We start from the raw sequence: 13,002 nt of genomic DNA, 5'->3' as shown, positions 1-13,002 counted from the left end.
CTGTCCTTTGGGCCTTCACCCTCCATGTTTCCTGTGCTCAAGGGGGTTCCCGCCCTGGCCACATTGGAGGACTGTCACCTGTCCTCTGGTTGCAGCTTGGCCATCACATCCTCTGGCCAGCTGCTCTTCCTCCTGGGTGGCATGTACATGGAGAGGCACCCTCACCTGTATCTTTGCCCGGTTCTGTGCTGGCCCAACAGCCTGGAGGTGCATATGGGCATTTGGCAGGTGTCCTGTGAATATTCCAGTGAGAAAAAGACAACAAGGCGAACAGTGCCATGGACTGTCCTCCACAATAAAAGCGCACTTTATTTCTAGCTGACCTGGAAGAATTTTCTTTAATGCTGTAAATGGATTTAATTTCTCATTTGCTCTGATTTCAGATTGAAGAGGAGATAAAAGGGTGTTTGCAGTTTCTGCAGTCTGTTTACTCAACGTTTGGCTTCTCCTTTCAATTAAATTTGTCAACAAGACCTGAAAATTTCCTGGGAGAGATTGAGTTATGGGATGAAGCTGAAAAGGTAGGGAGAAGCAAAGTGTTACCTTTCATTTTACCTTTCATGAAGTTGTGATGCTTTGTGGTGGAAATTAAAGACTGGGAAATTTGGGATAAATGTGCTAATTGTGGAACACAGTTAATCCAGTTTTCTTCAAACACTGATGAGAACGATACCTAACATTTGTTTCACACTTTAGTTTATATCAGGTTTTTGTTTGTAGTCTTTTCAGTGCTGCTTCCTAATAACCAGTTTCATAAGTTTTTCAAGAAATCCTCTGGCTCGTTTTTCAGCAGCTCTGGTCAGACCTCTGCCCGTGGGACCAATGTAGGTCCCTCAGCTCCTCGGAGCCAGATTAACCCCAGCCTCTCTCTGTGCTACTTTCCAGAGTTGTAATGAGTCGTTAAGAGAACTCCAGCCCCACCCACACACCACTAGCAGACAACTGTGTCTGGAGCCCAGCAAGTACCACAGTCTAGACCCCAGTGCTCCTGGGAGCCAGAGATGTGGCGAATGTGGGACAGGACAGATAGATGGCAGGGAGAAGGGGTGCTGGGCAGTGTATATGGCCAGGCCTAGGAGCAGAGGTTCCAGCCCTGGCCAGACCTTGCATAAACTCGAAGCTTTCTGACCCTCGGCCTCTCCAGCCAGGCCTCCCAATCCCTGTGTCCTCAGAGGCTTCTACTGTATGCTCTTCCCCCAAACCTGGCTTTTAAAAAAAATGTTAATTCCCTGAAACTCCTCCCCTCCCTCAGCTGCTGTAGCTGGGCCTCACTTTGTCTGAGAACATGCACCAGAGTCCCTTCAGAAACACTCCACCCCCTCTGGAGTCACCCCCTCTGGTTGCTCCACCCCCAAGGTCACCCCCTCAGGGCGCCCCACCCCCAGCGTCACCATTCGGGTCCCAGTGCACTGGGACAGTGACAGGAGTCTGGCTGCTGTTCTGACAGAAGCCTGGATGCTACCCAGAGAAGCTGCTTCCACAGGGAGGGAGTATCCAGAAGACCCAGAATGCCCTGACCCTACTGTCGTGTACACATCCGGCCCCGTCAGCATGGACGGGTGTCTCCACTGCCAGCTGGCTGGAAGGACTGTATGTGGCTTACAGACCATGGAGAGCCTCCCGCTTCTGCGCCCCATAGGTCACCAGGGGCGCTGCCCACCAGCCACAGGCACAGAGATGGGGGAGAGCAAAAGAGGGTGCACAGCCTGCCCCCGCCCCAGGTCTTCTTACACCTGTAATGGAGTGCACGAGGGGCAGGGCAGAGCCTGCTTGCCCTTTACCGTGCAGGGTCCCTCCTGAGAGGGGCTGGGAGTGTGAGGTGGGGGGCTGCAGGGGCAGACGAGCCCGAGTTCCCCCCACCTCTCACTGGGGTTCACTGGACATGTCAGTGAGTGATCCTTTCTCCCCCAGTTAAAGTGTCTGTTTCTTGAGAGCAGGCACCATCTTAGTCATCTTCCTGTGTCCTCACCCAGAGTTTACTGACTGTAAGAGAGGCTCAGTAAGAACAAGTGGAACTAACATGGAACGTAGTGAAGATGGACAGTGACTTACTATTTTGAGCTATAGGACAAAAAGAAAATGTACAATGAAGTGGAAGTTACTAATGTTCTCTTCTTATTAAAAAATAGCAACTACGGAATAGCTTGATGGAATTTGGGAAACCATGGAAGATAAACCCTGGAGACGGAGCATTTTATGGTCCTAAAGTAAGTAGGCAGTATGCCTCAAAAAGAGTAAAACTGGAAAGTAAAAACTGTGTCTAAGGAAACATCTTTGAATTTACAGATTGATATAGAAATCAAGGATGCTCTTGGCAGATACCATCAATGTGCTACAATCCAGCTGGACTTTCAGCTGCCTATAAGATTCAATCTTACATATGTGAGGTAAGTGACTGAGATGAATAACACAGGACTGATGTCTTAAATACTGTCACTCATGCTTTAGCAACATAAGAACGAGCATCAGTGAATGTCCATCTGTGTACAGTGCACTCAGTATTTGTTCACTTGCTTCTTATCTTGTTGGAGGTTAGCCTTAGTTTCTTCAGGCCCTGGTCAGTAAGATGATGAACATTAGAGCAGTGAACAGAGGATATAGAAACACACCCCAGATGGTGACGTCTCCCTGAGGTGGAGGAGGGGGCTTTCTACAGGCTGATCCTGGGTCTGTGTCTCCAGGACAAGGTGTTTGCCCAGGAGAGCAGACAGAAAAGGCTGTTTCATCAATGCAAACAAGCAGTGTTTATCTTTTATATTTTGTCCTACCTTCCTTCGAAGACAATGGGCTGCTTTTCTGGGTGCCTGATGTCCTCTGCTAGCGATCAGAAGTTGTTTTGTGAAATTTGTTCAGCGTTCAAATGTTCTTTCGATGAATTTGTAGGGGAGAAAGTGGTCTCCCCGTCCTATTCCTCCGCCATCTTGGCTCCTCCCAACAAGCAGAGTTTAAACTTTAAACTTTTTTCTTAATACACAGTGAAGTCGACTTCGTGTGTATGTGTGTATGTATGTGTGTGTCTCTGTGTGTCTGTGTGTGTATAGTTGTGTAAGTTTTATCATTGTGTGGAGCAGTGCCTACTACCCCGATTGTGATCCATCAGACCAGCACACTCCTGTTCCTCTGTGATCACACCCTCCCCTCTTGCTCCCAGCAGCCACTGGCCTGCTCTTCTTCACTTACCCAGAAGGTCACACATATGGGGTTATGCTGTATGTCACCTTTGAGGGCAGCATCTCCTGTCAAGTGTGTGCGTGGCAGCAAGGTGACTTGTCACCAGTGATGTTAACCTCCATTGCTCAGGTAAAATAGAATTTGCCAGGTTTCCCCATTGCAAAGTTACTCTTACTCCCTTTCTGTTATCTGTTCAGAATTGTGACTTTGCTGGTGATGCATATGCTGAATAGTTTTGGACTGCATCCCAGATATTGTTAATATTATACTATGAGGTGCTGTGTTTTGTTTCTTTTTTCTATAACAGTTTTTTTAATTGATTTATTTTGGCTGTTCTGGGTCTTCATTGCTGTACCAGCTTTCCTCTAGTTGCAGCAAGCAAAGGCTACTCTCGGCTATGGTGCATGTGCTTCTCATTGTGATGGCCTCTCTCGTTGTGGAACACAGGCTCTAGGGTATGTGGGCTTCAGTCGTTGCAGCTCCCCGGGCTCTAGAGCAAGGCTCAGTAGTTGTGTTGCTCAGGCTTAGTTGCTCTGCAGCATGTGAGAGAACCAGGAATCAAACCCGTGTCTCCTGCATTGGCAGGCAAATTCTTCACCACTGAGCCACCAGGGAAGCCCTGGGTTTTGTTTCAGTCCTAAGCAGATTATTGAGTTTTTAGCAGTCATTGTGCCTGGGCAGGTTCAGGCTGTAATTTCCAGCCCACCTTCTGTGGCTGCGATGTCAGCTTAGTTCGCCCGGCCTATGTACTATGTCCTCAGCCCTCTGTATCCATATCCAATGCCCGTGGGGGCCCGTGGTTCCCATCACTGCATAGGAGGGACTCGAGCATCCCTGGATCTCAGCATCGATGGGGCTTCCTCTCCTGTGTGCGCCACCCCCGGTCCAGGTCCCACAGCTCGGTTTTCAAGGCTTCTGTGTGCTGTTGGGTCAGGTCCTTATACACGCAGTGAGTGGTGAGGCCGGGCAGCTCTCCCACGCCCCCTGCTGTCTGATTTTCCTGAAGTCCTTTCTGCAGTCCATGGCCAGGAGGCTGGGCGTTAGCTTCCCTGCCCCACCTGTCTTCCCAGACTCTCTGTGTCACACACCAGGCATCAGGGCGCCAGAGTGAGCGCAGGGACTCGCCCCGTGCACCTGGGCTCAAGGCTGTCTGGTCAGACAGAAGGGTCCCTGCCTCAGAGCTTTAGGTGCCTATTTACTCTCTGTGTACCATGGGAATGCTGGGGGCTGGAGGAAGAGAGCAGGAAAAAGAAACAGAAGGAAACCCCAGGACCCCCGACTCCGCTCTTTCTGAGACTTAGTTGTTATTTTTCTGGCTGTGTATTTTTGGTTGTGGACTGTCTTTATGTCCAGGCCTCACAAAAGGGAAGACAAAATTACAAGAACCTAAGCACTGGTTTGGTGGCACTTGAGGGTTGGGTCTTCTTGGGCATAACTCAGCTCTCCCAGCCCTTTCGTTCTCTCCTGGGTTCATGTCTGTGTCCAGTGAGTGCTGAGTGTAGCATGCTTACTTCATTCCACCCGGAGCCAGCCTCTTTTCAAAGACATTCCCGTGACTTGAATTAGACAAAATCACAACATTCTTCCTTTAAATGCTCCTCTTCTCACCATGTCCAATTTTAGATGTAGTGTTGCTTAGACAGTGTGTTGAGATCTCTTTCACTCAAAAGTTACTAAGGCAAGAAAGGAAAAATCATTGGCATATTTTAAATCTAATAATTTTTATTAGACTATTTTCCTGATAAGATTCTTATAATAAATGAACAACCACCAGCTCCCCAGAGCATATGATATTATGGGTTGATCTCAGTTTGTGTTCACCAACAGTAATTTCATTTTGGATTTCCTGTGTTGTGTTTTAATTAATAGTTATAGAACTACACTCAGAGTTAGGTCCTAAGAGAAAGTAAAGAGCTGAAGAAATGGTTGCAGTGTTCATATGGAGTTACACCAGGACATGAGAAAAGTAAAAATTATCAGAGAGTAAAGGGGAAGGCACAGAACCTTCAAGAACAAATTTGGGCCTTTTAGAAAAGATTCTGTCTGGAGTTTATATTTGCAAAACCATCTTTCCCCAATAACCTACTATTAATAAAATTAGGAGTAGGGGGACTTTATTTATGCTGAAATGGCCCAACTAATTTAACAACATTTGAATACTGCTGGCCATCTAAAGGGTATGTGGAGAAGAAGCAGATCAGGCAAGCCAGCATCCATCCATCCATCTACCCGTTTACCCATATATCTATCCTCATCCATCCACGCACCACCTCTTCATCCACCCATCTATCCATCCATCCGTCCATCATCCTAGGTGTTGTGTGGATGACAGGGACTGGAGAGCATAAGTGGAAGCAGTGGTCTGTAGACCAGGTAAGAGATGACAGTTATAACAAGGTAGCTGTAATAGCAGAAATATGAGAAGTAGAGGTATACAGGGTTTATTTTGGAGGCCGAACCAGCGTGATCTGTTGTGGCTTAAATATGAGGAGAGAAGGAGGGAGGAGCAGTGAGGTCATTATCTTGATCAAGTTAAGTTTTCTACCCAAGAAAGCAAGGTTTAACATGAAGAGGCATATTGTCACCCATTACCTTTAATAGTGCTGAAAGGCATTGGGTAAAATGTAATTCATTCCAGTGAGAGGAAAGGAAATAAATTTTCCTATTACTATAAAAAACATCTATTTAGAAAATAATGATAACATATTGACCTATTTGAGAATAAGGCAAATAGCCTGTTTGTACTTTTACTCACAGTTGTGCTGGGATATATAGACAAATTGAAAAAAGAGACAAAATCATCACTATGTGTAGATGCTAAGATGTCAAGAAATCCAACAAGATCAGATGGAGGAAAAATTAAAACTGATAATAGAGTTAAGTAGGGTACCTAGCAATACGGTCAATGCAAACATCAATTTGCTTTCATATATATATTAAAAACAATCCACTGGGAAATGCAATGGAAAACAAATTTCAGAAACAACAACAAAAACAAAGCGAATATGTAGGAATAAACTTAACAAGAAATATAAATATATAATATATATGTGAAGTATATACTATAAAACTTAATTAAAGGCAAAAAAAGTCACTTAAATGAAGATTCATACACATTATTGGAAGGGGAAAAAATAATATTGTGAATATACTGATTCTCTTCAAGGGTATCTTTGAATCTAATGTAATTTCAGCTGAATCCACTGGGATTATTTGGGGGAACTTGATATTGATTTTAATGTTTACCTGAAAGTGTGTCTGTGTAAGCATAGTTTAGGTCATTATTTGCCCTTCTTAAGGCTAGACCCGATTTTAGTTCTTTTAAAATAAATGACAGGACAGCAATTTCTGGTACACCGAGGCCTGTGAAAGGATTGTGTGGCTTCTCTTTCATTCCCTCCACAAAACAACATTATATGACATCCAGGAACATCCACACTGGTTCCAGGTTGTGGAGTGAATCATTTCTTCACGTATCTGAGCAGGACTGACCCGGGCCCCCACCCCACCCAGAAGCTCCTCTTGGCTCTGACAGAGGACGTGGCCTGCAGTCAGTCTGCCTTGACCCTCAGTAGAGGTGACTGGCAGGGATGAGATCCAGTGAAAACTCACCTGAAGTGAGTTAAGTGAATGACTCTCTGTTTTTGTTTGCTTGTGCATACATGAGTTTTAGTAGTAACCAGCTGTTAAAACCCTATAGATAAAAATTCCTCCTAAGAACTTTGTAAGCATTATGAAAACATTTATCTTCCTGAGAAGAGTGTGCACAGATCTTGGAGTGAGTTACTTCATTACAGTTAACAGTCATAGTTTGCTTTTTACATCTTTTTTGAAAGAGTGGGGAGAATCCTCCAATGTAAGGAGCAGGTCATGAAGGTTTCAGGTCTGTATAGAGAATTAGACCGGGAACATTTTGAAATGTAATGTAAGGGCATAGCATTTACAGGGTGGCACGGCAGTGTGTTTACAGCGAGTGGTGTCCGGAGTGGGTGCGTTTGGACCAAACAAGGTGGATTGTGAGCTGATGTTTGCCGATGCTGAGAAAGAGTTATATGTGAGTTCATTATACAGTGCTCTCTAGTTTTGAATATGTTCTCAATATTCTCTAATAACTAATGACTGTGTTATACTAATTAGACAAGTTTGGTAAATTTTTTGCCAGCCATGGTGGTCATACCATTAACCCAAATTAATAGAATACCAATGTATTCTAACAGAATACAGAAATACATTTTATTTTTTCAATGTCTTTGATAATTGTTCAACAAATTACTGGTAGAGTAAGCCATAGTTCAAAATAACATTAATTTTAAAATGTGATTTGTTAGATTGCCTGTTGGTATGGGTAAACTGGTAACTTAGATTAAAGCTGGTAGTTTAGAATAATCAGTGGACTTGTGATAGAAATAGTGATCTAATATTACCTTGCTTTTTCCTAGATGATATATTTCATTTCCCTTTGGTTTATTAAAGATACTATAATTTGAAAGAAAAAACCCTTTATTTCTAATTAATGCATGGCACATTTATGTTTAAAGATAATTCATGAGGAATCTTTTGTTTTACCTAGTATGGAAAAATAACTTTTAAATAAAAGGTAAGAAGATAAAGTTATTCCTGAATCTGAAGAGAACATTACATGTGTAATTTTCATTTTTCAGTAAGGATGGGGATGATAAGAAGAACCCTGTGATCATTCACCAAGCCATTTTGGGGTCAGTGGAAAGAATGATGGCCATTCTCTTGGAAAACTATGGGGGAAAATGGTGAGTGATGTGGGAAAGCTACATGTTTCCTGTTCTTTAAAGACATGTCTAAAGATAAAATTAATATGAAAAAAAATGATGGCTCCTACCTTATAATTAGCAAGTGTCCAAACAGCAAATAAAAGATTCTTGTGGCATCTGCCAGACTAGGAAACAAAACAAAGAAAACAAAGGCAGAGTGGCATAACCCCGTCATTTACCTTTTTGGGAACTTGGTGAAATGAGAGAGTAGCCTTTTCACATGTGTGTCTAACCATCAAAGATCTGGTTTCTGGAACACATGTGGGCCATACTCCAGGGCACGCCCCCATCCCCACCCCCACCCCACCCCCGCTGGCTGTCCTGCTCTCCTTTCTTCCACTCACAGCCCTGTGACCACTGACTTGGGAGGAGATACGTGGACCTGGGTCACATGTGGCCCCAAAGCCAGAGGCTGTCTGCAGTGGCAGCCCCACCTGGGGATGGAGGGGCAGGTGAACTCCCTGAGGGCAGCTTTGAGTGGTTCATCTGGTCACCCTCTGTGCCCCCAGGGAAGAACGGCTAGAGGTATGAGTTACACTGATGTGTGGGCTCTAGTTATTGCTTTGGCTGCAAGGTCAGATTTAGAGATAATTAGGCTGGAAAATGTAGATTTGAGCACTTAAAACTGTCCACAAGGATGGTATCGCCTGAGTCTGTGTCTGTCTCTGAGATTTTATTTGTGATCTTAGAGAAACACACTGAGGTGTCACAGGGTGTCCAAGCCATTACAGGTACAGGCATAGATATGAATGTGTGTGCCTCCTAAGTGTGAGTTAACTTGTTTGTATTTCTTTCCAGTTGATTCCATTGTAAGTAGTTAGCACAGTAAGAGATGGTGGGTCTTTCACAAGAGCAGTAGAGCTAAGGGATCTGGAGATGGGGTGGCGCACTTCCCCATGGAGCTGCTGTGCACACCCTCCACAGTTCACGCTGCAAGCCTTTGGACACCTGCTGAGTGCTGGCAGAAGACACCCTGAGATGGAAGTAGAAGTGTGTAGAGTGCGGCTTTCTAGGGCTGGTGGCTGGGTCTGGGGTGAGGGCAGAGCTCAGAAGGAAGCATTTACTGTATTTCTCTGTTTCATCATGTTTATAATTACATTCATCACATGTATTATTTTGGTTTGTAATTTAAGAATAAGTATATAAAAAAATGCATTCACAGAATGCCATCCACAATAATCTCCATGCATTTCCCTACACTTTCAAACTAAATCCATGTGATGAAGAAAAAAGCAGCCGTTTCCCACATCAAACATTGCTTATCCCCACCTTTCCATCTTGAAAAACATTTTCATTCTGAAAATAACTGTAGAATCATATACACAGAGGCCTAGCACACCTGTTACCAGTCTCAGTGGTGACATTCTGTAGAACTACATACAGAATGACCAGGAACTGACTCTGATACACTTACCAGCCTCGTTCAGATCTCACACTTGTACACGAGTGAATCTGTGTACCCGCTGGTCAGGGGATAGGACAGGTCCGTTACTTACAAGGACCCCACACACCTCCTGCTCTACTCTGTCCCTATCCCCAACAGCCACTAATCTGGTCTCCACCTTCATAATTCTGTCATTTCCAGAGTTTTACGGGCTTGGAATCTCAGCACACAGCCGTCGAAACTGGCTTTTCCACTCCTTGGATGGAATTGCCTTGGGATCTGTCTGAGGTGTCTCGAGCCCTAGTCCTCGGCCCCCTATCACTTCTGTCAGTGTGTTTGTATGCAGTGACAGTTGAGCACTTACTCGCTGAAGGGCACTGGGGCATTTGGTGCTCTGATATGGAACACTGCTGTAAATTTTAGCATGCGGGGCTAAACACGTTCATGCAAACACGTTTCCACTTCCCTGGGGTGGATGCTCAGGAGAGCAGTTGCTGGGTCAGATGACTAGTGATGTTTAGGTCTTTCACCTGGCTGCCAGCCTGTCTTCCCCTCCTCTTCCAATCAGAAGGCCCCGCCTCCCCTTTTGTCTCCTCAACTGCTTTTCCATATAGTTTGCTTGACTTACACCTCTCTCTTCTGAACCTGCTCTCATGTGAAGTCTTACTTTAAAAAAAAGTCTTCAGTTAGTTTTTAATCTTGTAATAAATGGTCATTTTGAAACATACATATTACTTACCTTTTTCAGGCCTTTCTGGCTGTCTCCTCGTCAGGTGATGGTCATCCCTGTGGGGCCAACTTGTGAAAAATACGCACTTCAGGTAACATCAGAGATGTTTAAAGTGCATAATCTTGGCATGTGGTCAGTGAATGTCATTGACTTGAAATGTTATTCATGCCTTAAAACATTGCATAACTAATACATGTATTTACCATCCCATGTTTTCAGTAACACCTGAGACAAGTCTATGTAGCTGTATAAGAGATACTTTATATATTGTTTTTGAGAAATTGGTGTTTTAAAACATCTCATAGTTAATCTTTTCCTTGTGGCTCTGTTAGGGAAGAATACTTATATTATCTGTTGCTGTGTAACTTGGCACTTTAGAGCAAAGAAACAGGCATGTATTATCTCACAGTTTCTGTGGGGCAGGATCTGAACCATCATGGCTGGTGGGCTCTGGCCCGGGCGCCTGGTGAGGCCACAGCCCTTCGGAGCTCAAAGGTCCCAGCTAGGGAAGTGGTCTCAGCCCTTTAAGCTCATCTTAGAACTTATGCGACATCACTCACTCTTCACTGTGGTCAAATGGACCAACCTGGGACCAGGTGGAAGAGACACACCAGGGTGTGAATACTGGGTGGAGGGGATGTTGGGGCTCATTTTGAAGGCTGGCTACCATACTACCCTACCCTACACAGAGTACTAATGAAAGTGTCTCGTTGTCTTGTAGATATCCAGTGACTTCTTTGAGGAAGGATTCATGGCTGATGTTGACTTAGATCATGGTTGTACACTAAATGACAAAATACGAAATGCACAGCTGGCTCAGTATAATTTTATTTTTGGTAATCTAAATTTATATATATTTTCCCAAATGCTTGTTTTTTCCACTTTAATTCCCCCCAAAAAAACCCTCACCAAAAAAGAAAGAACGTGGTATAACTGCTTGATTATGAATACTTAAAGAAAAGCCTGTGGTGTTCCTGGCTAGATACTCTGTGATTTTCTGGAAGAAGACTTAGGAAATTTCATGTGCATTCTGTGGTGTAGTATTACTAGCAATAACTGATATTTCAAACCAACAGTGGAAAAACTATATAAATGATCTTATCAGTAGAATTATACTCCTCATGTTTCAGCCACGTGACAGGCTGAAATAATATCCTTTGCTTTTCTGGTTTATTAGAACTCTTTAGGATTCAAGTAATGAGTAGGGAAAGTTCCAAATTTAAGATGATCAAAAGAAAAAATTAAGTGAAAAAAATAAAATGTCCTTGAAGAACAGGAGCAATTAGATGTTGAATCTAAAATTTTGACTGTAAGAGTAATTTAAAACCAAGGGAGACAGATATTGACATGCCTGTGGGCACAATGTTGTTATCTCCTGTTAAGTTGAAAGTTTCTGTCGAAGGCAAAATAAATATGCAGGGAGCAGTCCTGTGGGCAGTTTGTCATCAAAAGTGTTTATAATGGGTATTGGTCAGACTTCTTGTGGTGACAGAGATTTCACATTAGCTTAGACATGATGAAATGTATTGGGAGTCAGAGTGTGTCATGCCATCGAAGGTAAAATTCGAGAAGTAACTGGGACAGGAGGGAACTCCACCCTGACCAGGACCATTTCTCCCCATTTCTGTTCCCTTTTGGTCTGGTTCTTTATGCTTCCTTGATCTACTTTATTCCACCCTCCTGGATGGCCAGTGTCTTCTTTCCAGGTGGCAAGACACATGACTGCAGAATTCTGCATCATCTCACAGTATGGGTTGTGAGAACAGACCTTTTACTTATATTCTAGAACATTCTGTCAGCTGGTTGACCTGTGTCAGGTGCCCACCCTGATTCATCAAGTGTGCCAGGTGGAGTTGGGGAGTCTGTAGGAGCTATCTGCTCCTATTGGTACCCCACAAACACCACAGGTGTTCTCCAAAATGGACAATAGACCAGCGGGATTAGAAGTCATTCCTTGTCTCCAGAAACTTACTCTCAGTGGATGACCCATGGACATTAGATTGGTATTTGGTGATTCGTGCTAAGAAGGAAACTCAATGGGACACAGGCCATGTGATTGCTGACTTAATATTTAGTAAAACGTTGATTTAAAATAGATTTATTTCCCTTTGTTTTCTACAGTGGTTGGAGAAAAGGAAGAAACAAATAATGCTGTAAATGTTCGAACAAGAGACAACAAAATTCATGGGGAGATCTCAGTAACTTCCGCCATTAATAAATTGAAGAATCTCAAGCAGTCACGTACCCTGAATGCTGAGGAAGAATTCTGACGTCCTTTCCCTGTGTGCAGTCTGTGTAACCTCATTTTGACCCCTAAGCTTGCATTTTCCCTAATTACTATTAGTACCTCTAAGAACTTGGAACCCATTGTCAGCTCTGCTGCTGGGCACAGTGAGAAGCGAGTCAGGAACTGAGTGGTTGATACCCACAAAATCTGATTTACTCATGTGTCTACAGACAAAGGACAAGGGTGAGAAATTTTAAATTTCCTAAATGTCTTGAGAAACTTAAATAGGAAAATGTTCATCAAAAGAGAGAAATACTAGGAAATAAACAATATGATATGTTACTGTTAAGAACTGTGGTTTTTCAAAAGATAAATCTCAAATAAAACTCTGCAAAGCTTTTTGAATGGGGGAAAATCTTATTTTCTAGTAACATTATGTCTCAGGTATTTTTTTAACTGAAGTTTTACTAAAGTTCACACTGAAACTTTATTTTCAAAATCAGAGTCAATTTGTTTTAGCTAACCTACAATCACAACAGAAGCTAGTACTAAATATTGGATTACTAACAAAGGATTCTAAACTCAAAGAAATTCGGTATTGTGTAATCTTTTGTAGTTTCCACTGTAGGATGAGTTGCCATTTTAATGCTTCTAAATGACAGTTGAACCTTACTTATCTTTAGGAAAAAAAATTCAAAATGTA

The 13,002-nt window shown here is 43.3% G+C and overlaps 1 protein-coding gene across 1 annotated transcript in view; it reads left to right on the top strand.

Annotated features, from left to right (window-relative positions):
- TARS3 (threonyl-tRNA synthetase 3) overlaps positions 1-12,704 on the top strand; it is a 42,866-nt gene extending 30,162 nt beyond the window's left edge. The window contains exons 13-19 of the mRNA XM_020911837.2: positions 384-521; positions 2,130-2,207; positions 2,287-2,387; positions 7,833-7,937; positions 10,091-10,163; positions 10,794-10,908; positions 12,194-12,704. Of these exons, the coding sequence (XP_020767496.2) occupies positions 384-521; positions 2,130-2,207; positions 2,287-2,387; positions 7,833-7,937; positions 10,091-10,163; positions 10,794-10,908; positions 12,194-12,342 (759 nt within the window). The 3' untranslated portion in view covers positions 12,343-12,704. The remainder of the gene's footprint in view (positions 1-383; positions 522-2,129; positions 2,208-2,286; positions 2,388-7,832; positions 7,938-10,090; positions 10,164-10,793; positions 10,909-12,193) is intronic.
- The last annotated feature ends 298 nt before the right edge of the window (positions 12,705-13,002 follow it).

The sequence above is a fragment of the Odocoileus virginianus genome, chromosome 16 (assembly GCF_023699985.2).
Source record: "Odocoileus virginianus isolate 20LAN1187 ecotype Illinois chromosome 16, Ovbor_1.2, whole genome shotgun sequence".
NCBI classification, from domain to species: Eukaryota; Metazoa; Chordata; class Mammalia; order Artiodactyla; family Cervidae; genus Odocoileus; species Odocoileus virginianus.
This window is presented reverse-complemented; position numbering and strand designations above follow the sequence as displayed.